This window comes from Thermobia domestica, chromosome 3 (assembly GCF_964235325.1).
Source record: "Thermobia domestica chromosome 3, izTheDome1.hap1.1, whole genome shotgun sequence".
In the NCBI taxonomy this organism is placed as follows: domain Eukaryota; kingdom Metazoa; phylum Arthropoda; class Insecta; order Zygentoma; family Lepismatidae; genus Thermobia; species Thermobia domestica.
In genome coordinates this window covers 17,898,546-17,925,311 of record NC_137456.1, presented here as the reverse complement: position 1 = coordinate 17,925,311, position 26,766 = coordinate 17,898,546, and the positions used below count along the sequence as shown (strand labels likewise).

At 36.2% G+C, this 26,766-nt stretch overlaps 1 protein-coding gene across 1 annotated transcript in view; it reads left to right on the top strand.

Annotated features, from left to right (window-relative positions):
* LOC145681392 (uncharacterized) overlaps positions 1-23,914 on the top strand; it is a 36,454-nt gene extending 12,540 nt beyond the window's left edge. Inside the window, exons 2-6 of the mRNA XM_081753044.1 lie at positions 4,278-4,381; positions 9,291-9,352; positions 14,668-14,816; positions 18,924-19,041; positions 23,515-23,914. Of these exons, the coding sequence (XP_081609170.1) occupies positions 4,278-4,381; positions 9,291-9,352; positions 14,668-14,816; positions 18,924-19,041; positions 23,515-23,743 (662 nt within the window). The 3' untranslated portion in view covers positions 23,744-23,914. The remainder of the gene's footprint in view (positions 1-4,277; positions 4,382-9,290; positions 9,353-14,667; positions 14,817-18,923; positions 19,042-23,514) is intronic.
* Positions 23,915-26,766: the final 2,852 nt, after the last annotated feature.

Sequence of the window (26,766 nt, the reverse complement as noted above, 5' to 3'; positions counted from 1 at the left end):
TTTTTTCTGTGCATTTTAGAGTCTATGGATCCGTATAATAAAACAAGTGCACCTCGCCGCGAAACAGTCCATCCGCCTCCACATACAGTGCTGCTTACATCAAAAACAATCAGCAAATACAACCACTTTCTTAACTTTTACTATTCCCCTTACCTGACTTTCACTCATACTTCCTCACAAACTTAAATAAATTATCCAATTGACTCGGTAAATTTCCTAAAACTGGTCCGGCGATACAGCAGTTAACCCCTAATATAAAGTGTAATCTAGTGGTTAAAACGCCCTACTCACGCCCGCATGGTGACGGGATCGATTCCCGGCCGATCCGTCCTAACTATTTTGCGTCTAGTCAGTGTCGTGAGGCAAAATGAGCAGTCACCAGGTCCAGGAAGCTCCTGAAACGCTTTGTTAAAGACAGAGCAACGCAGTGCAGTGACCACGTGTTAATCACTAGGTTGAACCTAGTTCCGATGGTCGCTAACAGATGGCATTGGAGTGGCTCAGCCCCACAAAGGGCTGTAGTATCACCAAGTGGTTTAGGTTGAAATATAAGTTATAATAGTGCAAAACTAGTAAGTTTTTGTAAAATAGTGACTCCGTATTGTTGCTACAGCTGGAGACTTTGACTGGTACCCTCTGTCTCAAAATTAATTTTTAAGTAATTATTAAATGCTTTATATTTTTTTTTTTTTTGAATCCTAAAATTTCGCAACACATCTTATAGGAATATGCCTGACACCAGTGTGTCGCGACACATTGATTGGAAAACACTACTTTAAAGTATTCTTTAAAAAAATAAAGGTGGAAAAAATAAAATTTAGGAGTCAATTCTAATTTTGTGTTATAATAATAATAATAATAATAATAATAATAATAATAATAATAATAATAATAATAATAATAATAATAATAATAATAATACCTTTAACTATAGTGTATACTGTATTATTAATATCATAATGAACGGCATGGTGTACGTATGTTTTACGATCAGTTTTGATGTATTAACATTGTTCAAGTTATACCGTTAATTTTTATGTTAACAAAAATGCTCGAACGTATAACAATTTACGCTTTAGATATCGACATTCTCAGTTTCGTAAGATCTATTGATTGTTACTTATGTTTAAAGATATTTCCTTAGATTAAATGTTATTAATATTGTAGAATTTTATCTTTTTTTCCTATTACAGTGTGATTTAACAGCACCGAACTTTGAGTTAAAAATTTAATAACAAAAATTGACGGCTTAGTGTCAAAGGAACGTATCTACAAAAATTTTTTTGTTTGTTTGTTTGTTTGTTTGTTTGAGATACGAACATTTCTGACATTATCGAATGTTTCTTTCTGTGAAATGATTGTTGAGTCAAACTTCCTTGTAAAATACGGTTGATCAAATAAAAAGCATTTTGGATTATCAAAAACTAAAGTCAAATACGAAAGAGAAAAACATTTCTTTTCGCGATTCTGAAAAATTAACTTTTTTCCAGATACGTTCTTATGACACTAAGCCGTCGAAATAACATGTTATTAGAAGCATTTTGCTTGCCATATTTCTGAGAAACTTCGCCGAAGAGTTTGATTCACTGCAATGTTTGCTGACATAAGATAGTGCCAAATGATAGCACATGCACTAGAGTTGTCAAAAATTCAAGGAAGGACATAGGGAAAACCAATCCGTTATGCTTGTTCTTACACAAGAACAGAGCTGCTTTGATAGAAGGAAAAATATTCAACAAAAATTGTATAGATGTTGCTGCGATATCTTTCAGCACTGGTTGCCTGAAATTTCTACTCCAGAGCAGCGTTCGTAGGTTCTTAAGAAAATTTCAGTCTATTCACACAAACATTTTCTATCGAGAGCTCCTTCGTGGCTAAGCGGTTGGCGTGGGAGACCCGGGTTCGATTCCCGGCGTGAGCTCATGTGGTTCGGATTCCACGTTAATCAGTAGGTCCACGTCTCATATAGCCTCGCTGCTGAACAGGACGTTAAACTCAATCAATTCAACTCTTTGCTTATCGTACTTTTCCTAGTTTCTTGATTGCCCAATTCCTATGACAGAAGTTGTGTGCTAATACTAATTTAGATATATTAAAAGAACTGGCAGCCACATTGTTTTGTTCATTTGTTTTTTAAATTCTATTTTTTTTACTTTTCCTTCATTTTTTAAAAGAAAAATACACACAAATACACCTAGCCAACAATAGTTGGAAATTATGCTATTTTGAACACACACACATTATTGCTATTGTATTGGTCTATTTCTGAAGAACAAAGAAAAAAAATAAGCAATTATGTTAGTCAATCAGTCAACGCCAGAATTTCCCTGGATCTTTAATGTTTTATCAAAAAATTCCCTTTCTTCCTTTTTGCTAAATTTACTTACGAAATTTCCCTCAAACTACGAACACTTCTCCAGAGAAAACAATAGTACATTACCTACATAAAGATTTCGCAATACAATAATTGCCGCTTAGCGAATTTTGAACACAAATATTTTCAACAGAACTGTAGATTTAGATGTGTGCGTTGACATTATAAGGAAGTTTGTAGTTATAAAGCTAACAACATACTATCTGGTTGTGGTAGTTCAGTTACATCGTGAACGTGCGTAAGGACAGAGTGAATGTTGGACCTCCACAGAGCATCATAAGGGCGTGTATGCTGTACGAGTACAAACTGTGGTCAAACGCCACTGCAGCGGAGCGGAAGATATGCCAGGCCTTTGGTGACGGTGTCGTAACTACGCGGACCGTGTAGCAGTGGTTTAACAAATTTAAGGACTGTGACGAAACACTCAAAGATGCACTACGTGCTGGAAGCCCAACACATGTAATTTTACAAAATAAACATCTTCAGGCAGCAATTGAGGTGAACAGTGGCCAGATATGTGAAAAACTGGTACTACAATTTAATGTGAATGCACAAGGTTTCGGCAGCACCTCCATCAACTTGGGAATGCACTAGAAGTTGGATTGATGGGTCCCACATGATTTGACTCTGGGTCAGAAGGCAATGCGAGCAGACACCTGTATTTCTTTGCTGTCTCATCTGAGGAAGAAGCCATTTCTGGACAGGATGTTGACATGGGTGAGAATTGGGTCCCGTACGAAGTTCCACGGTGCCGTCATCATTGGTTAGCATCCCATGAACCGGTTTCAAAACAGCCGAAACAGGCACTGCACCAGAAGAAGGTCCTCCTGTTTGTTTGGTGGACTGCTCGCGGCATCGTGCATCGGGAACTGCTACCAGCTGGTCAGAGCATCAATGCAACTGTGTACTGTCAGCTGTTGAGCTGTGATCAAGAAAAACTCAAAACTCTGGAGCCAGCACTTCTGAACCATAAAGGAGTTCACCTGTTGCAGGGCAACACCACGTTGCTAGGGTTACCCGAGACACCATTCTACGCCTTGGATGGGAAACACTATTGCATCCACCATACTCACCGGACATTGAACCGTCTAATTATTACTGTTCCATTCCCTGGACAACCACCGGAGAGTACGCCAGTTCTAATCCCTAGTAGAAGTGCAAAATGCACTTGATACCTTCTTAGCTTCAAGCCCCACCAAGTTCTACCGCGATGGAATCCATTGCCTTCCAGAACGTTGGCAGAAGGTCGTCGATGCTGATTGGGACTATTTTTAATCTTCCAGATACGTCTTAGGTGACATATCAATGTTCGAAGGTAGTGGATGAAAAAGCGGCACATCTTGGTTATCTTTATATGTAGCAGAAGATGTACACATTAAGGCACAGAAACAAACACCATATATGAAGAAAATAGATGCTCCTTGAATTATTAAAAGATAGATTGATGTAAGATTTGTATTCCTCTTTCCCTCTCTCCCTTGATTTACATTCACCAAATTTTTATTTATGAGATTATTTATAGGACATGGGTACCACAAGACCTCAAGATTTGCGGTATAATATAGTTCGAAGCAGTGAGGGACATTACAGTTAATTATGTTTAAAAAAAATCTAAACTAACATGTCAGTGGCTGAATTCTTTGCTTGAAATTTCTTTCAGCGTTTTGAAAAAACAAAAATGATTTAAGGCTTTTCTAGTTTAAATGTAGCTAAAATCTATTGTGTTTTATGTAAAATGAATAGTATTATGTGTATGTACGAGTATATAATGTATGTTATGCATTCTTAGATTCTTTCAATAAATTCGAATAACTTTAATTTGGAGTTGGGAGAGTTTTGAATCGCACTGTATGATTCTTACGTACGAATTTATTAATCTATGGTTATCGTATTCTGTTTACAGGAAATATTGCCTACGGGCAATGGGATGAGCCTCTCATTATAAATTCACTGTTTGATAGCTGCCAAGAGCTTTTAACAATTGAGGATGACCAATTATATTTGAACGTAAGTACTTAATCAGTGGTACTATTCACATTTTTTAACAATCGGTTATCTCTCTCTCTCTCTCTCTCTCTCTCTCTCTCTCTCTCTCTCTATATATATATATATATATATATATATATATATATATATATATATATATATATATATATATAGAGAGAGAGAGAGAGAGAGAGAGAGGTAATATTGGGTTGGCAACTAAGTTCCCGCCGTTTTTGATGTGAGGCACCCATGTTCCACACTTCTGAACTTTGCACATCGAGTGAAGATGCTTCTCTACAGTAGTGTGGGAGCAATCTATTGTCTCTGCCAGCTCCCTTGTTGTTTGACGCGGATTTTCGTGCAAAAGGTGGTTCAATCGCTCTTCATCGAACTCAACTGGACGGCCAGAACGAGGTGCGTCTTTAAGGTCAAACTTTCCTTTTTTGAGCTTTGCATACCAATCATGGGCGGCTCTTTCAGCTACAACACCCATTCCATACACAACACAAATATTGCGAGCAACTTCTGCGGCCTTAGAACCTTGATTAAAGGCAAAAAGAAGGAGGTGTCAAAAATGCTCATTCTTCTCAACTTGACATTCCAAGTTAATGATCTGTAAATAACAAGAAAATGTATCTTAGTAACAACGAAACATATATTTAGGTAGAACAATATATTCTCTTTCGAATGATGTACAACTTCGTGCCAAAAGTATTTAATGTCATACAGATATTTCCAATTAAAAAAACGGCGGGAACTTAGTTGCCAACCCAATAGATGGATAGGTAGGTAGATAGATACAATTCTCTTAGGAAACAAACGCTACAAGGTAGATACAAGAGTTGTTACGTTGTAGAACGCAAGGCCAATTTTACCACCTTGGGTTCAAAATGAGAACTGCTGTTATAAGATAATGAATCTCTTGAAATGCTACAAGAACTCAACAATATCAACAGAAATACAGGATTTAAACTCAACCACACATGGACATCAGTCATAAAGAAAGCATATATGAATAGGGCCAATCAGCGTCAAACTATAGACCATCCAATCAGAGACACGGATTCTTAACCCCGCCCACTTTCCTCTCCTATATATAGTATACACGAACTAACGAAGAAAGTCTTCTCGAAAACTATAAATGCACTGATAACAACATCAGGTAAGCTCCATATCACTAGGCCCACCTATGCTGAGAAAATAAAAGAACAACAAAAACCTACTAGCACTGATGTTTCAGAAGACAAGGCCACCAATAGGAATAAGGAAATCCAGCCTCCTCAAAAGTCACGCACTAGTAGCAGCAGAAGGAAAAGATAGAAGAAGACGAAGTAAGCTGCAGCCTACAACCTGATGACAACTACAGCACAGACATGGACTACGATACGGATATTTTTGCATGTTAAAAAAATAACAGATGTCCCACTAACAAAACACTCCCCATTACAGACAACACAGATTTTTATAAACACTTAACAGATTTAAGATAGTTTTGCATTTAAACAGATAAGTTATTGATTAATACTACAGACATGTTTACATGGATTTTCACCACCCTTCTTATGTGGTTTTGCCATGTAAATACTTATGCATGCAGCATGACCGATATAGGGTTTTTTTTCTGGTTTCCAGGTTTTTTGTCCCTCTCTCAAAACATAATAAACCTTCTCTCGCGCTTTCCTATCATCTATTTTACCCTTCTTTCCTTCTATTTCCACACATTTAGATTCGCGTGTAAATGTCTCCGTTCAAGATAGAAGCCGCGACATACACTCCCACCCGACAGATACTTTAGGTTACTAATTGCATGTGAGGAGAGGCATGTAGACAGATGGTTGATGCATTACTCTCTGCCAGGACGCGGGCTTTCCTGAGGGGCGTCCTTAATTATAATTTTTCTGTTTCTGTCTTAGTATAATCGCCCTGAAGACGAGAACGATGTCAGTTGTTGAAACGTCGGCTTTATCGTCGACTTCACCTGGCTGATATCCCGAGAATATCTCTATAATATTCGTCGCTAGGAAAACTTCAATTCTTATTTCAAAATAAGAACTGTTTCTATTATATTGTAGCGGGAGGTTGAAACAAAACCAACTTTGAAGGTTGGTTCATATGACATATGACAATATACAATAATGTATTTTTGTGGGTGACATTTAGTGCATGTATAGTGCGTCCAGTAAGAGAACATCTCTGACAGCTCTCAGTGACATTGCCACTACTCGCGTGTCAAGGGTTTTTCGGTCCAACAGTAGTGGCAATTTAATTAATGGTATAAGACAGAGTGATCGTGGTTGGTAACACTGGTATCAAAGTAGGGGCTGCAATGTCCCACCGCATGTGGTAAGAAACGTCAGAGACCATCTCTTGTTGGCCGTGCTATAGCTTCAAAGCTTAACCAAAACCAGTCTTTTGTTGTCTGAAATTTTCAAATATTTATTGTCACCAATACAAATATGGAGCACTTGAAACGTTTTATTAACTTGACTGCGAAAATTTATTGGTTCGCATCAGACAAATTTTTTGGCGCACACCCATTCAAATTTCTGTCTGCCCATTGAATTGAAACAATTCAAAGTTGTTTTGTTTTCACAACAATGCAAGCGAGCGGGAAAAGTACAGAAGTGTTTTCGTAAATTTGTTTGACTTCTTTCACTCTTGGTTAGGTCATATCAGGCCGGTAGCCAGCCCAAAAATGTAGGGGGGGGGGCGATCCAACCATATTATAGTTCATTACGATATTATAGTTCATTTCCAAGCCTACCGTGAAAATTTTAGGGGAAGCAATAAAAATTTAGGGGAGGCCCGGCCCCCCAGACCTCCCCTGGATACGGACCTGGGTCATGCGTATATATGCATGTTTGTGTTTATGTCTGGGTATAACAAACGGCTTCTGCGAATTCGAAGTATTTTAACAACCGGTTCTAGCGAACCGGCTGAAAAGCACCACTGCTTGTAGACTAATAATTCTTAACAATAATTGTTGTTTATCGTTAGGAGCCTTTTAACAATAATAAATAATTATTCAGAAGTGTTGTGCCTATTGCATGCGTTTCTATGCATATTGGAAAATATAAAACGTATCTTACATATTTTCTACTGTTAGAAAGTAATTTATTTCTGTAAAAGAGTATTTCAAAATGGTTGAGCTTCTGTATTTGTAGCTTTATATTCTCCTCAAACGCTAAATTTTGCACAGTACATGATTTTGTGAAATTTGTCCTCTAAGGGAAGAGGCTAACAAAGTTTAAGATTTTCCCCACATATCATCGATCTGGGGTCGTTGGAGTTAGCAACTTGAAATATTATACAAATGTTTTCGAAAAAAAAATCTAGCCTATGATAATTGAAAGACTGGAATGTGTAAAGTTCTTCCCGTAAGAACGAAAAGAGGTTAATTTTTCACCATCACATCTTTTCAAACCTGTGAAATTTATGTCCAGGGAATTTTTAAGGAAGGCGTTGACTCACCTAATACGAAAAGAAAAAAAAAATCACTTTTTACATAGCCTATGGCAGACTAGTGAACTGAGGCTTTTTTTTTTTTTTTGAACCGCTTAATTTATAGGTGCGAAATCGCTATACAACATTCTTGATACGTATTATACAAAACCATGGACGTTGATTTAAAAAAGGAGAGAGAGAGAGAGAGAAAAAAGAAAAATTCTACACTAAAGAAGGACTTTTTTTTAATGATTAGGTGTTTCTTTTCAACGGTTTCAGACGAACGCGATGAAGGAATACTTATAGTTCAACTAATCCCCTATATGTATCTATAAAATAATCCCCAATATGTAAGAATCCTATGAGAAAAATCCAGAAGCGAAGGTTTCAAGACAAGATGCAATTTTTAATGAAATATGAACTTAATGAATAAATCTTAAATAAAGACAAAATATGACGAAAGCAAACACTTACATTGATAAATTGAGTTATAATTTTGACAGAAAAAACACTGCCTTGATCAGACACACAAAAGTTTGTAGAGACTTTTATGTATATACGAGGTGTGTTCAAAAAGTATCGAGCTTCATTTTTTCCCGCGTAAACTAATGAAGCGCGGGAGGCTTTCCTCTGTGTAGATGTGGAGGGGACACTCACGCGCAGTCGTGATTTTTCCGCGCCCGTACATAACGTCAGTCGTTGGCAGTTGGCCAACGAATGAAGACGTGTAGTGAGTGGTCGTCGGTTTTCAGTATTTTGTAAAATGACAGAAAAACTTGAGCAGCGATATTGCATCAAATTTTGCCAAAAGCTTGGCGATATCCAAGCGGAAACCATTCAATCGGATCGGTTCATTCAATTTTGAACGAGAATTTGGGCATGAGGAGAGTATCCGCGAAATCTGATCCAGGCTTTCATCGCCAAAACACAACATTCCTGTGTGTTGTCAGACTCCCTACTCAACCGACGTGACTCCGTATGACTTTTGGTTATTTCCCAAGCTGAAAATGCCACTAAAAGGGACCTGATTTGAATCAAGAGATGACATTATGCGGAATGCGACGGGACAGTTGCTCATCATTCCAAAATCTGCGTTCCAGAAGTGTTTCCAACAATGGTGGGAACGCTGGGAGAAGTGTGTGCATTACCAAAGAGACTATTTTGAACGCGACTAGTGTTTCGGATTTCCAAAGCAACAAATGAATTTTGGCAACCAAAGGTCCGATACTTTTCGAATACACCTCGTATATAAGATTATCTATTACTGAAAGACTGGGTGTCAACTCACTTGTCCGATTCATTTCCCTTCGACGCAAAGTCCGATTTTAAAATTGAATATTATTACAGGTAAATAAATAGTTATTTTTTTTTAAATATTCGCCTCCTAGTATGTATATATTTATATGTTGAAATTTATCACTCACTCATTTATATTTTGGTATTTTTATAAAATTTACTCAGATCGATATTTTTTTTCACTTTTTAGTATACACAGATGTATTTCCGAGACTGTTTTGATATTGCTGTTAATGGAACTGACCCTTGCATGTAAGTTTTCAAATTTTTTAAAATTATTTTTTTTAAAAAAAATAGCAAAATATATATTGTCTTTCTTTTTCTGCTTAATACAAACCAAGGCCTCAAATTAAACTCGAAAATAGCTAATTTCTTGTTCTAACTAAAATGTAAGTACAACACTTGCGGCTTTCGTAGTCTTTTCACACTTTTTTTTCGCATGCTTTTCAAATTTTGTATCAGTTTTATTTTGAGTTATTGTTATTGATATATGTTTGTTATATATTATATTATTTGTTTTTAAATTTCACTCGTAAACCCCATGCCATAAACATTGCTGCACCACCGATGATGAGCAACTAGCGACATCTCGCCAAAACTTGGCGGCTCCACATCGACGATCCGCGGTGGCCTCACTTCCGTTTTGAAAATTATACCAGCAGTGGCAGAGACCCGACAAAACGCCAATGAACCACAAAATTACTTCCTTAAAATACGTTAAATCGCGTATATGCGTGATTTGTTTACTTGTGTTCATTGTGGTTTTGGGTTATTAAAGACACAAATGTGGATTGTAATTTCTTTAAATAGAGTTACAAGCTAATAAGATACCTGAGCATGGTGTAATTTCACTACTGCAGTAATATCCGGTTCAGTCTTCGTGACGCACATTGTCAAGTCACTTATACTACTCCAGTGGTGCCCACCCCTCCTTATGTTCATGACGCACCCCCCCAATTGTCTATCTGTAGGTGTTCTTCCATGAAAAAATCTTCTTTTCGATTAATTTTACCCCCCCATCAAACATATTTATATAGATTTTTAACCCCCCCCAAATATTTCAATGACGCAGTTTGCGTCATAGCCCCCCCTTGTGGGCACCCCTGACTACTCAATAACTTTTTTTTAACAACTGAACATTTTTTTAACCAAAATTAGAAATCATTTTATTTTTTTTATCATATGACCCAAAATTAAGGGAGTTATGAAATTCTAAAATTTTCCAACGGCCTCTATTTTAAAACAATATGATGGATCGGATTCGATATTTGTAATATGAATGAACTGACCAAATTTGGTTTTAATTCATTCACTTTTAAAGAAGTTACTGTATTCGCTGTACAAAAGAAATGGATTCTACTATTATAGTAATAGATGGATATAGTGAGATCTCCGCAATAGGTATATTAAAAATTTCACACAGGCTTATTAAAACTAGAAATTTCAAGGTGGTCGCTGGAAAGAGAATGTGATAAAGTGGGGGTCGGGATAGGAATTAGATTGAGAACCACTGATCTAGAATGTATGTAAAATCGCATGGCAAATACAATAGGATTCAGAAATCAACAGAAAAACACTTTTCTGTAACATGCGATAGACATGCGATTGGAACGATTGGATGGTTCCAATATCTTTTTGCTTTAGATTTCCGTGTCAAAATGAATTACATAACCGAAACCATGATTTTCGTTGCCGAATTTCCCATTCCACATATATTACGGATTGAATTTTGATACATTATTTATTGGTCTGAATGTTAGGCATTGGCTATAAGTACTGGAAAGGCTGCGAAACGACTTAACTTTCCATGTCTAGAATCATAAAACTGTCAAGCAAACTAACAAAAATCCACACTTCATACTTAAACTTCGGAAAATAATTGAAATTGCACAGTAGCTATTGAACTGAAACCAGTAGTACCAGGTGACTTCAATTAGATATTCTGTTCACTGGTTGCAGAATGTGTTGAAATTTGCTTCTATCAAATTGCAGTCATAAATCTCTCATTTCCAGGAAATAACTGATCTTTCAAAAGTTGTTTTATTTTAAAACTGTTCAAAGACATATAAAAAATGTGAAAACTGTAAATTCTTTTTATTGTGGCTGAATAACATTGTTCAAATATGTAAATTTTAATACATTACGATAACTTTTGTACTTGGCGTTCTTCTTAATAGGTACGAGAGGGTATAGTAAAGTTTTAAATACCGCCAAGCACGTAGCCAAGAGGGGATCCGAGGGGTCAGGACCCCCCCTTCGGGACCAGAAATGAAAATAAAATTATGGAATGATGAAACAAAATGAAATTAGAAAAAGAAGGTTCAGCGTTAAAAAAAAAAAAAAAAACTATAGGAACTTTTTGGTTACTCATTCTTATGAGGAGTTTAGTATTACTTGGAAAGGTGGAAAGGTGAGCGAGATATCCTGGAAGAGTCAGGAAATTTGAAATTTCTAGAAAAGTTACGGAATTCTCAGAATTTCTGCTACTAGTCAGGGAGATTTTAAGCTTCCGAAAGCATAGTGCCGTTGTGTAAGAGCGTGGACATTTTTTATCATAATTTTTCGTCATTGCATCCTTGCAGTATCAAACATGTTATTTCGAAAACAATTTTCTACTGCTCCTTTAACCTATCATTTGGAACAGACAGTAGTTGACGGAATAATAAAAACAAAAATTTATGTGGAAAGAAAGTGTTGTTAACATTTCATTCAACGGAAAAAGGAACGCAGAAATTGTCAAATATTTTACAAGACATTATTGAGTATGTACTTTTTATAATAGTGGATATGTACTTTTTATAATAGTTGAGGTCATAATGAAAGGAAAATACTTTTTTTTTATTATTTTACTCAAGATTTCTTCATAGTTTGTTATTAAAATACTTGTGAACATATCCTCATTTTATTGTCCTAACAAACCAATATATGTTGATAATAAAGTAGTTTAGATTGATTGAGCTCCTGGGCCTTCAGAATTTCATGCCCCTCCCCCCGTTACGAAATCCTGGTCAAACGAACCAATATGTATTTCAGTAAAATAGTTTAGAATTTTAGAGCCCCTGGTGTTACGACCACATTATTTCATATCACGGATACCCCTTCCCTTCACGAAATCCTGGCTACGTGCCTGCACCAGGCAGTTATTAATATATGATGATAAAATTTTGTCAGTATTATGTTTCATTCTCATGTGCATGATGTTAAGGAAATTAGCTCCTAATGATTGTTTACTTTTATACAGGGTGTGCCAAAAGAGACCAAAATGCAAGATAGATAAGATTGAGGATCGCAGTGTGATAAAGTTCCTGCATTTGAATGGTAATAATACCAGATAAATTTGTGACGAGATAAATGCTGTGTATTGCGGTGATTGTCCAAATTATGACACCATTATAATGTAGAAAAGGAGATTCCAAACTGATCATATGTCCGTCACAGATGACCTAGGACTTGGAACACCATCCCTGATGGACGATGCGGCCACTGTGAAGAAAGTGGAAAGTTTAATCCTCGAAGACAGACGCGTAACCACTCAAACAATTATGAATGAGACCGGTCTCAGTTATGGTAGTGTGGAAAATTATCCATGATGGACTTCACATGTCTAAGGTATCTGCGCACTGGGTTCCTCGTTTGTTGACACCTTTTCAGAAGCAAGCACGGAGTGCATCTTTCCCAACAGATGTTGACGCTGCTAGAAGAGAATGAAGAGGATTTTTTCGGGTGTCTGGTAACCATGGATGAAACACGGATATATCAGTATGATCCGGAGATCAAAATGAATTTGTCTGGCATTATTACCTTTCAAATGCAGGAACTTTATCGCAATACGAACCTCAATCTTATCCATCTTGCACTTTGGTCACTTTTGGCACAACCTGTAAAAAAAATAACAGTCATTAGGAACTAATTTCCTTCACATCATGCACATAAGAACCAGACATAACATGACAAAAATTCATCATCATATCTTAATAACTTCCTGGTAATTCTTAAAACTTTACTTTATCTCCCTCGTACACTGAGAAAAAAAATGTAGGTGGCGTACTTAAAAAGATAGGTTGCATGCGTAATTCATGTAGTTTTTGGACTTAACGTACAGCAGACGTATAACTGAAAACGCATGTTTTATAATACTTTCTATATAAGTGTTCCATCTATACGTACTTTCTGTATGAAACAATGTAGGCGGTCAGGATTTCACATACAAATGGTCGTATATAACATATAGTTGACGAAGGTAACATAAGTATATGTATGTGATATACGGAAAACTGTTAGATGTCAGACATCCTGCAACGGCATGCTGTAACATCTAAGGGCAGTGCCTATGTAGCATACGGATAGCGTATGGTCCGTACTGATTTCTATACTAAGCAAGAGGATACCGTATATTTGTACAGCGGTGGACACTTCTAAATGGTACAGCCATATGGAGATTTACGGCTAAGGTGTACCATTTAGAAGTGTCCGTCGCTGTACAATATACCGCTGTCCGGAGAACGGATTTTCCTCTGTGTAATCCTATTCCGAACTAACAGCCTTCTCGCCAACTAGAGGGGACTACATGTACAGAAACAGGGCAACGCCCACTTAAATACGTGGGGATTGATGAAGAAATTCTACCTATTTGTGATTAACTTTACTCAATTAATTTATCTACTGAAGTTGAAGACTATTAAAATGTAACAAAAATACTTATTCTAAAACAGAGATAACTACCTAATTCCTTAAAAGTCGATAAATTTAACCCACATTATTTATCATAAGCTACATATATAACTTATTTGTATTACTGGTAGTACTGACGTAGTAAATGTGACGTCATCGTGACATGTTCGCAACTATAAAATACAATTGTTTTAACCAGGGTTAAAAGTGGATTAGAAAAGGTAGAGGAACGGCATGACGTCACGCCGTCCCCCGTGAATATCTTTGGCTATTGCAATTTTTTTAAGAAGTGCAGGGACGCCATACATATTTTTTGAAAGAGAGGTAACGTTATGCTCAAGCGTTCCCCTTCATTTTACCTCCTGGCTTTAACTAAACCGCAATGGAAAACTATAAAAATTTGTTAGTCTACGAACGCAATAGCAAATATATTTGTAATATGATAAGCATTGTTCTGTTTGGGTTATAAGCTTAACCCTATTCACTTTCGGGGGCGCGGTGGCTCAGTGGTAGAGCGTTCACCTCCGGTGCTTGGGGTCCCTGGTTCGATCCCAACTCGCGCCGTGTGGACTTTGTGGTGGACAAACACCGTACTCGTGGGTTTTCTCGGGGTTCTCCCGTTTCCTCCCACTTTATTCAATTTACTCATCTCCCATCATCACCGCCTCCTTTAGCCTATCCGGCATAACCGTGGGACGTAAAACTTAAAGATTTCGTTTCATTTTCCTATTCACTTTTTATCCTCTGTGTTATATAGAAAATCTTTTGATCACTGTTGATTTTATCTACTAAACGAATTTTCTTTTGATCGTATTACCTTATACATTGAGTATTTTTGTTGTCAATTTATGGTAAACATTTTTGTGTAATATGCATTTTTTATATCTTAATTTCAGAGCAGCTACGGAAATTCAAAGTTGTACAAAACACCTTGATAGTATTTACGAGCTTTGCAATTACACGACAAACGACATTGCAGATTTGAAGAGTATGGTAAACGCTGGTGTTGACTACATTTGCAAACAAAATAATGAAACCCTTGCAGGTAACTATTAAAAAAATACAATGGGAAAATTAGGCTTTTAAATGAATATAATGAATGTAAAGCGAAGTTGATGAGTTGAGAAATGTTTTGAAAACGTCACATATATTTGGTGATGACTTTGTATAAATATAAGTGAAGGACTGAACCAAAAACCTGAAAACACTGGTCGTTTCAAACTTTAAAAATTGTCGCTCCTCCACTTCACAAAAGCTGGTCAATTTAGAGCCTATGACAAACCTAAATGCATATATATATATATATATATATATATATATATATATATATATATATATATATATATAAACAGTTAAGTAAGTATGCGTATTTGTTCCGTTCGAGATGGATAAATTTACACTTGGTTTGTAACTCATTGTTAGGAATATGCGTGTGACTAGTAGATGTATATGAAAGGCTACTGTAGGCTACTGGTTAGAACATTGGATTCACGTCCACGTGGTCCCAGGTTTGATTCTCGGCCGGTGATTTCCAACTTTTGGACTCCACCCAGAGTCGTGAGGCAAACTGAGGGGTCATGTGAATGAAAGACGTGACGGCCACTACGTCTAGAAAGATCCTCATACACCTATTTAGTGACAGAGCGACGCAGCGTACTGACAACGTGTTTCTTGCTGACCTGCACGTAGTTGAGCCGGTCCCTAACAGATGACGTTGGAGCGGCTCAGGCCCATAAGGGTTGTCATTCCAGTGGTTAGTTAATTAATTTATTAGGTGTATTTGTATGTGCTTAATCATAAAGAAAAAACAAATTTCTTAAAATTTTGAGATTAGCGTCCCTTTCAGCAGCGAGACGTGGACCTAGAGCTTAAAGTGGGATCCGAACCACATAAGCTCCCATCGGGAATTGAACTCGGGTCTCCCACGTCAAAGACAGTACGATAACTGCTTAGCTCAACATCACTACAAACTAAGGGAAGGAAACAACTAATGTCCTAATTCTTGTATCACTACAAACTAAGGGAAGGTAACAATTAATGTCCTAATTCTTGTATCACTACAAACTAAAGGAAGAAAACGTGTCTAATGTTCTAATTCTTGTATCACTACAAACTAAAGGAAGAAAACGTGTCTAATGTCCTAATTCTTCTATCACTACAAACTAAGGGAAGAAAGCGTGTCTAATGTCCTAATTCTTATATCACTACAAACTAAGGGAATAAAACGTGTCTAATGTTCTAATTCTTGTATCACTACAAACTAAGGGAAGGAAACTCAACTAATGTCCTAATTCTTATATCACTACAAACTAAGGGAAGGAAACTCAACTAATGTCCTAATTCTTATATCACTACAAACTAAGGGAAGAAAGCGTGTCTAATGTTCTAATTCTTGTATCACTACAAACTAAAGGAAGGAAACTCAACTAATGTCCTAATTCTTATATCACTACAAACTAAGGGAAGAAAGCGTGTCTAATGTTCTAATTCTTGTATCACTACAAACTAAGGGAAGGAAACTCAATTAATGTCCTAATTCTTATATCACTACAAACTAAGGGAAGAAAACGTGTCTAATGTTCTAATTCTTGTATCACTACAAACTAAGGGAAGAAAACGTGTTTAATGTTCTAATTCTTATATCACTACAAACTAAGGGAAGAAAACGTGTCTAATGTTCTAATTCTTGTATCACTACAAACTAAAGGAAGAAAACGTGTCTAATGTCCTAATTCTTGTCTCACTACAAACTAAGGGAAGGAAACTCAACTAATGTCCTAATTCTTGTATCACTACAAACTAAGGTAAGGAAACTCAACTAATGTCCTAATTCTTATATCACTACAAACTAAGGGAAGAAAGCGTGTCTAATGTTCTAATTCTTGTATCACTACAAACTAAGGGAAGAAAGCGTGTCTAATGTCCTAATTCTTGTATCACTACAAACCAAGGGAAGGAAACAACTAATGTCCTAATTCTTGTATCACTACAAACCAAGGGAAGGAAACTCAACTAATGTCCTAATTCTTATATCACTACAAACTAAGGGAAGAAAGCGTGTCTAATGTTCTAATTCTTGTATCACTACAAACTAAGGGAAGGAAACTCAATTAATGTCCTAATTCTTATATCACTACAAACTAAGGAAAGAAAGCGTATCTAATGTTCTAATTCTTGTATCACTACAAACTAAGGGAAGGAAACTCAACTAATGTCCTAATTCTTGTATTACTACAAACTAAGGGAAGGAAACTCAACTAATGTCCTAATTCTTATATCACTACAAACTAAGGGAAGAAAACGTGTTTAATGTTCTAATTCTTATATCACTACAAACTAAGGGAAGGAAACTCAACTAATGTCCTAATTCTTATATCACTACAAACTAAGGGAAGGAAACAACTAATGTCCTAATTCTTGTATCACTACAAACTAAGGGAAGGAAACAACTAATGTCCTAATTCTTATATCACTACAAACTAAGGGAAGAAAACGTGTCTAATGTTGTAATTCTTGTATCACTACAAACTAAGGGAAGAAAACGTGTGTAATGTTCTAATTCTTGTATCACTACAAACTAAGGGAAGAAAACGTGTCTAATGTTCTAATTCTTGTATCACTACAAACTAAAGGAAGAAAACGTGTCTAATGTCCTAATTCTTGTATCACTACAAACTAAGGGAAGAAAGCGTGTCTAATGTCCTAATTCTTATATCACTACAAACTAAGGGAATAAAACGTGTCTAATGTTCTAATTCTTGTATCACTACAAACTAAAGGAAGAAAACGTGTCTAATGTCCTAATTCTTGTCTCACTACAAACTAAGGGAAGGAAACTCAACTAATGTCCTAATTCTTGTATCACTACAAACTAAGGTAAGGAAACTCAACTAATGTCCTAATTCTTATATCACTACAAACTAAGGGAAGAAAGCGTGTCTAATGTTCTAATTCTTGTATCACTACAAACTAAGGGAAGAAAGCGTGTCTAATGTCCTAATTCTTGTATCACTACAAACTAAGGGAAGAAAACGTGTCTAATGTTCTAATTCTTGTATCACTACAAACTAAAGGAAGAAAGCGTGTCTAATGTCCTAATTCTTATATCACTACAAACTAAGGGAAGGAAACTCAACTAATGTCCTAATTCTTATATCACTACAAACTAAGGGAAGGAAACTCAACTAATGTCCTAATTCTTGTATCACTACAAACTAAGGGAAGGAAACAACTAATGTCCTAATTCTTGTATCACTACAAACTAAGGTAAGGAAACTCAACTAATGTCCTAATTCTTATATCACTACAAACTAAGGGAAGAAAGCGTGTCTAATGTTCTAATTCTTGTATCACTACAAACTAAGGGAAGAAAACGTGTCTAATGTTCTAATTCTTGTATCACTACAAACTAAGGGAAGAAAACGTGTCTAATATTCTAATTCTTGTATCACTACAAACTAAGGGAAGAAAACGTGTCTAATGTCCTAATTCTTGTCTCACTACAAACTAAGGGAAGGAAACTCAACTAATGTCCTAATTCTTGTATCACTACAAACTAAGGGAAGTAAACTCAACTAATGTCCTAATTCTTGTATCACTAGAAACTAAGGGAAGGAAACTCAACTCATGTCCTAATTCTTGTATCACTACAAACTAAGGGAAGGAAACTCAACTAATGTCCTAATTCTTGTTTCACTACAAACTAAGGGAAGAAAACGTGTTTAATGTTCTAATTCTTGTATCACTACAAACTAAGGGAAGGAAACTCAATTCATGTCCTAATTCTTGTATCACTAGAAACTAAGGGAAGGAAACTCAACTCATGTCTTAATTCTTGTATCACTAGAAACTAAGGGAAGGAAACTCAACTCATGTCTTAATTCTTGTATCACTACAAACTAAAGGAAGGAAACTCAACTAATGTCCACATTCTCATCTTTATTTCTACTATGCAACTTATAATACATAGGATTTAATTCAAAAAAGTTCAACATAAGGGCACAACACACGTCGAATAAACTAAGATTCTCCCATCTTTAGTTTCCAATCTCTGTGCTGCACTATATCGACTAGCGTACGTAATCAATTATTCTTCATATTTTTGGTTACAAAAACAGAACTGTTCTAATGCAATTTCTGGGTTTACTTTCAGGTAATTTGACTAATGCTATGGAATGCATTTCCCATTTAACTTCCAACGAGGACTTTACAGGCTGCGTCTCTTTAAATCATACGGCTAATGTAGACATATTTACTGAGGAAGGATGCACGTATGTATATTACTATAATTGTAAATAAATTAATAATAATTCGTTAAAGTAAAATGAATATGAGAGGACCATTTTTAAAATTTCTTGGAGTGATATGTTTTAAACATTGATTTGCACTTGAAAGTTCTCGTTATTTTCAACTTAGTAACTCTTATAATTGGTTGAAGATCTTGAAATTCGTTATAATTAAGTGACACATATATAATTGGCTGAAAAATTATTTTAAAGCCTTGTCGCGGAAACCGAGACTCCTCCAGATCTACAAAATACTCCATTGATGTCTTAGGATCTTCATCTGAAGACAATCGAAGTCTAACAAGGTACTTTTTCATTGTCGGGAAGTGATCGAAGTTTGAGGGAGCAAAATCTGGCGAATAAAGTGGATGTAGCAGCAAATATTTTCGCAATTCATTGTGTTCATTGTAGTGACCCCGATGTGAGAGGATTTAGGATTTAAATTTTTGGGTTTTCAGCATTTATGGCCAGGTTAGCCCATCACATATGACGGATGACGTCTCTCGGTGATTACACTATTTGGGGAAAGGGAAGGAAGGAACCTCATGCCGTAAGCGTCGGTGGACCACTGACGAACAACAAGCGACATCTCGCCAAAATGTGTCCTCACTTCCGTTATGAAAATTATACCAGCGGTAGAGACGCAATGAAACGCCAATGAACACAAAATTACTCCCTCAAAAATATGTTCAATCGCATATATGCGTGATTTGTTTACATTAAGGTGAGTCCAAAAACACAAAAATTAAAAGTACCCCGGGATGGACACGAACCACCGACCTTATGATTACTAGTCGCACGTTCTTTCGACTTCCCCACGGAGGTGATGGAGAAAATGTCGCTTGTAGAGGGATAAATCCTTGAAGTCTTTTTAATTTGGCCAATCATAGTGCTCCTTTAACCATGTATTCAACGATAACCGTTTGAGATAATATAAAATGCGTTCGCCATGTAATTTTATAAGATTTTTCACTTCATGATGTAGAGGCAGGAGTTACTCTTGACCCCTGGAGCTCATTTAAGGAATAATTCGTCAGAAAAAAAATACATATAATAATAATAACCGCTTGCCCATGACTGGCGATAGTTCGTGTTGGTCCCTTCGCGATTCTGCGCGACGAATCAAAGGAGCGCGCACCAAAATGAAGTCCTCGCTGCTACGCAGTGGTAAATTCAACACCCTGGGCCTTATGCAGTCGTTTTCACGTCTGATTAACACCTTAATACGGGATTGACTAAAGGATGGTTTTCAAAATTGTATTCAGAGTCTCTGATTAGGACGTAGTAATGGAGGAAGTTAATGAAATGTGACTAATTAATCTAGAGCAGAGGCTAATCTTTTACCCATGATTTAGCGTGCGACACATTTCGTATTTCGTAATTCATGTATTTTCATTTTTACAGACTACACATGCGCTCATCTATTTTTCCGTAGTTGCCACATTTATTTTACTCACCGATGCATTGGGGTTCTATAAGTTAATCATACCCAAATCATCATTTTAGTTGTACTCAAAGTAGACTCTGAATACCAAAAGTGCACCTTCCATAGTAAAGATTTAGTATGCTTACTAACTAGTCTGAGACTAACCTTCGATTAACGAATTCTCTCTGAATACCGCCCCCTGACTCTAGATATCTGTTTCGACGCGTCGCTATATCGACGATCGACATTTACCAACAAGGGGGTCACTAGATGTTGGCGATGTATACGGCATGAGGAAGCGGCTTGGACCTATACATTAGGTACCGGTACAATAAGCATTAGCATAAGTTGAACTTTGGCGATGAGGCGGCTCCTAAGGAAAGTCACTTCGATAAAAAAAAAAGGAAAATTTTATCGTTTCAAATTAAGGGAATAAAAGTCACCTGATAGATCAATTGTTGTACACAAGAATTTTAAATAATTTTTATTACCTTACTTTCAAGTGACAAAACTTTCCTTTTTATTATTGAAGCATTGATTGTTAACATAGGCGGCCGCAGAATGTTTTGTATAAGAGGGATCAAGAGGAACTTGGTTGCTTCTCCATGATTTACGACCAGATATATTAATATATATTTTCCTCTTTAATCAAGTCACTGAATAAATTTCAGTTTGCATGTAAGTCCTATTGTGTTAAACTTCGTGATCAGAAATGAAATTTAAGTATACTTCGACTAAGAGTTTGTTCCGATTTTTCACATTATTATTATTATTATTATTATTATTATTATTATTATTATTATTATTATTATTATTATTATTATTATTATTATTATTGTCAAACTTCAAGATAAGATTAATGGTTATCTTTCCCGGGATTTTCATTTCAATCACTGCTGAAGTTTTGATGATTTGTTATAAATAATATTTAAAACTACAAGTTGTTGTCCATCACAAAATCTCACCTCGCTTGATCCTAGCCGGCATAAGCGTGGGACGTAAAACTCAAAGATTTCATTTAATTTCATTTCACTTGGCTTGGATTCGAACCAAATTAACTATTACCAGAGCTGAATGCCTTACTACTGAGCCGCCATTCACCTGACCAAAAATTCTTCTTCTTCTTCTTCTTCTTCTTCTTCTTCTTCTTATTATTATTATTATTATTATTATTATTATTATTATTATTATTATTATTATTTTGGAATACATTTTGCCTTTTCTTTCGATCATCGTACACCGTTTTTATAATTTTGGGAAAAGTCTGTTATAATTTCTCTAGTAGCATTTTCACCTTAAATGTGCCCAACAAAATTAAATAATTATGGAATTCGATTTCTGGTTTATTCAAATATTGTAGCTATTGTTAGCCAATGTAATAATAATAATAATAATAATAATAATAATAATAATAATAATAATAATAATAATAATAATAATAATAATAATAATAATAATAATAATAATAGTGTATGTTGATCTTTTGTGATTCTGTATATTTTGTAGCCCATTTTAAGTCAGTTCCGGGTCGTCAAGCTATCGCCTAGACCATTGATCGCCAAATCGTCTATCGTGAGCTACTAAGAAAAAAAGTCTGTTTCAGGCAACCTGATAGTAAACTCCCCTACCTCTCACCACTTACCACTGCAGAAGGGGAAAGCAAGTTGTTGACCTTCACAGACAGGAAAGCTTTTCTAATAAACAGAATCGTGTAAACTCTACATTCGTACGTCAATTCGCTCGCACCTGATGTTGAGAAAGCACTGCTGTTCCTTTTGGGTATATCAATCCCGAGTGGAAGACGGAACACCAACATTTACCTCTACTTGAGCGTGGTGGGAGGAAAACTTCTTTTTCCTATCAGGTTGTGTGAAACAGATTATAGTAGCTCACGGGGACATTTTCAGTAGATCGCGTTGACGCTCTGGTTGGCAACCTTGATTCCTCCATTCCTTCACTGAGCTGACTTGAACGATAGGGGGCGCTGACGACAACTGCTTGTTTCTCCCGCGCAACAGCCATTGACGTTATGTTTTTCGTGTGTATATTAGACATTTGCTAAACGTTATGTTTTTCGTGTGTATATTAGACATTTGCTAAACGTTATGTTTTTCGTGTGTTATTAGACATTTACTAAACGTTATGTTTTTCGTGTGTATATTAGACATTTGCTAAACGTTATGTTTTTCGTGTGTATATTAGACATTTGCTAAACGTTATGTTTTTCGTGTGTATATTAGACATTTGCTAAACGTTATGTTTTTCGTGTGTTATTAGACATTTACTAAACGTTATGTTTTTCGTGTGTATATTAGACATTTGCTAAACGTTATGTTTTTCGTGTGTATATTAGACATTTGCTAAACGTTATGTTTTTCGTGTGTATATTAGACATTTGCTAAACGTTATGTTTTTTGTGTGTATATTAGACATTTGCTAAACGTTATGTCTTTCCTGTGTATATAAGACATTGGCTAACTTGGATATTTTAATTTCATATTCACTAGTAATTTAAGTTTATAGGCAATAAACAAATGTAAGATTTTTTTTAAAAAAAGTTGGTAGTTGTTTTGGTTGCTAGCTCACAGTAGGATTTAGAAACGGCACCGTAGCACAGAAGCTTGCTAAGTTCGGCAACCACTGCCCTAGATATAGGCTTACTTGTCGTGTTGATATGTCTTGTAGTAATGAAGGCTTTGCTAACTTTGGTCGATTCTAAAACTCTAATCATCAAAATTAAACTATCTGTTGTTATCCAGTGTTTTCTACGTGTGTGTGTATTCAGTGGCGTATTTACGATTTTGTTTCGGGAGGGACTTTGCTAACTTTCGGGGGGGGGTTGCCTGGAAATGTGAAAAATCTGCAAGATATTTCATTTACTTTACTGTACTAAGAAAGATTTCGCTGGGGGGGGAGCTTAAGCCCGGAAGCCACCCCCTAAATACGCCACTGTGTGTATTTATAACATGATGCGAAAAGGGAATATTTTCTATGAATGAAAGTAATGATTTTTCCTTTCTTTCTTTCTTTAGAGAAATCAAGAACTGCACCGAAATTCTGAAGGAATTCTTGTGGTCAGAAGATACGTGCAATGAACATAATGACACCATTGTCTATGTAAGCAATCTGATTGATGAGATGGTGAAGGCTCCCTGTGCAAAAACAGGAGAAACGGGTGGCTCTTCCAGCAATATTGCTTCAATTGCCACAGTGCTAGTTGCATTTTTATTTGCCACAACGAAAAAATGGTTTGCTTTGTAAACCAAACTTAAACATTGAGATTTCTATTTAAGCTACAGCAGTATTTGTCACAATTTGTAACAACACGTATAATTTATTTATATCATCAATACGAAGCTGTGATGTTGAAAAGTTCAGCCGAATTACATGTGTATAAGAATTTTTAATAAAGCGTATATTTTGTCTTGTGTATGAACTATTTTATTTTGAGCACCAATTACTTTTAAACAGCCAATTAATTAGATCTATGGCCAAAGAAGTTTCGCAATTCATCGGTGTAGAAAACAGTGGCGGTTTTAGCTGGTAGGTTTTAGCACGGGCCTACCCAAAAATTTTAAAAAATATATAAACGCTAAGGATGGCGAGCACGAAACTAGTATAAATTACTCTTGTAGTAACTTTTACTTCTTTAGTCTGGATTACTTTAGTAAATTACTTCCGTAGTAATATACTATTTTAGTAACTGTTGGAGACCTCAATTTCTATTTATTTCTTTCCTTGTAACTAAAGGAGTAACTAACGCCTTTTTACTAAAGAAGTAAGCCATTTCTACCCACTGCTGGCACGTACATTTCGTTTCATATCCGGAGCTGGAGCTTATGAGAAGATGAACGCATGAAAAAAGGCAGAGAACATGCGGTTGTAGCCAAGAACAGGAAGTTGTTGGAGAAAGCAGACGAGCTTCATTCGTTAAAAATGCGTTTAATACGACAGGAATATAATAATACACAATAACATACTGAGCAAGGCTATGTGATAATATGTAAAAAAAAAAAAAAAAAAAAAAACATATCACTTAACAGTTTCAACACAATAACTGTGTCTTCATCAGACTTCCATTCCTTCTGGCTGCTTGGGAGTTGGTCATCACTTATATACTCTCCGGAGATCAACTTTTAATTAGGCTTCGCCCCTTCATTAAAAAGTAACACTTGTGTGGCTTTCACTTTCACTTTTTAGCTCCACACGTGTCCAATTAAAAGTTTACTTTTTTCGTTCGATACCTTCTGTCCTCTAATTATCCTTATTTTCCTTATTAATTTTTCCTCTTTCTTTCTTCCTTTTCATTTCTTCTTCTTTAAGCAGAATCTTCTCCCACTCTTTATTTATCGAGAATCCTGCATTCCAATTCATCACCTTGTCTCCTGCCCTCATAATCTACCTAGCTCCCTTCCATTTTCTCACCAAAGTTCTGTTCTCTACTTCTATGACCTCTGCTCCTTCCCACCCTATTCTGTGGTTTGTCTCTTTGTGATGCTTGTATATCGCATTGTTGTCCCTTTTCAATCTTACATCATCCTGGTGCTGTTTAATCCTTTCTTGCATTTTCTTTTTTGTTTCTCCTATGTAAATTTTGTTACACTCCGCGCATCCTACTCTATATATTACTCCCCTTTGATCTTTGTCCGCTATTGCTTTTCTCTTGGTTCTTCTTACTAATTCAATTATTCTGCTTCCTCCTTTCCTGCACGTCCTAATTCCTGCTTTCCGAAGCATTCTCTTTATCTTCTCTGTTTCTTTGCCTAGGCTTTCTATTTCAAACCATTTTTTGTTCTTGTCTTCTTCCTCTTTCTTTCTTTCTCTTGCTATGTCTCTTGTGATCTTATCCTCTTCGTTGTATCCATTTCTCCTTAGCTGTGCCCAGAACTCCTTTAAATCGGTTTTCCTCTGTTCTTCGTTTGTGTTTAGGTCTCCAATTCTTTCTTCCATGCTTTTTATAAAATTCTTCTTTGTTCCCTCATCCACATCACTTCGTTTGTGGCAATACTCTCTTTTTGGTACCAGGATGTAATAAACTCTCCTTCTTCCGACTTCTTAATTTTCATATCTAAATAGTTTATCTCCTTGTCTACTTTTATTTCATTTTCTAGTCTAATCCCTTTCTTTTCATCTTCCACGTCCCTTATGAATTTCTCCAGCTGCCTTTTCGTTCCCTTCCATATTCCTAAGCAGTCGTCCACATAACGGCAAAAAAGAAGCAGTCTTTCTCCTCCTCTTTCTATCGTCTCCTTCTCCCATCGATTCATTACTATATCTGATAGTACTGGACTCAAACAAGATCCTATATGAAGTCCGTCCTTCATTTTAACAATCCTGTCTCTGATTATGCAGTATCCATTCTTCAACAATGCCTCTAATCCTTTTCTTACCTTCTTACTGTCCCAATTTTCTATTCTCTTTTCACCCATTTCCTCTTCTATTATTCTCAATATTTCTTCTCTCTTAAGGCTCGGGAACATACTCTTGACATCCAGACTAAATAGCACTGTGCTCTCTTTTCTTCTTCCTAATTTATCTATCATCCTCTTAACCCTTTGGGGATCCTATGGTACAATTTTGTACCATACGCGTTTTTCATGGTACATTGCGTTATTTCTCTTCTATTTGAGCTTTTTCGTCCGGTTTTTTTTTTTTTGTTTTCCAAGTCCAGAGGCCTTGTAGAAGACATTACGTATGGTTTGAGACCTTCCTGCGTCCAGACATAGGAGGTGATGACGTCATAAGTCAAAAATTTATTTTCTCATTTTCTAAGCCTATGTTCAATATTTTTTGGCGGGCTTATTTTTCCACGTAGAAGATTGAAATTTTGCACAAACATTCAGTCCACCGAGTAGTATTTACCAGATTTTTTGTTCCGATGTCAGTGCTAAAACAGGGGGGAACCAAAGGGGCAAAGGGGTGAAAAAAGGGATATTTTTACCGCCAAAATCCCGTTTCTCATCATTTTCCCGCCTCACATATATGATGGGGACACGTGAGTCATACCGTCTGAAAGGCAGTTCCATTCTGAAGAGAATGTCGGTCGAATCATTGTCCTAGGGTAATTAAGGACGTCTCAGGGATTTTTGGAAAAATATACTTCTATATAGGGAAAAATGGGACATTGTCGGTATATATATTTTTTGGCGGGCTTACTTTTGCACCTAGAAGATTGAAATTGTGCACAAACATTCAGCCTACCTAGTAGTATTTATCAGATTTTTTTCAGATCTTTGCGTTAAAACAGGGGGGTCCAGAGGGGGGAAAAACTGGAAAAAGGGATT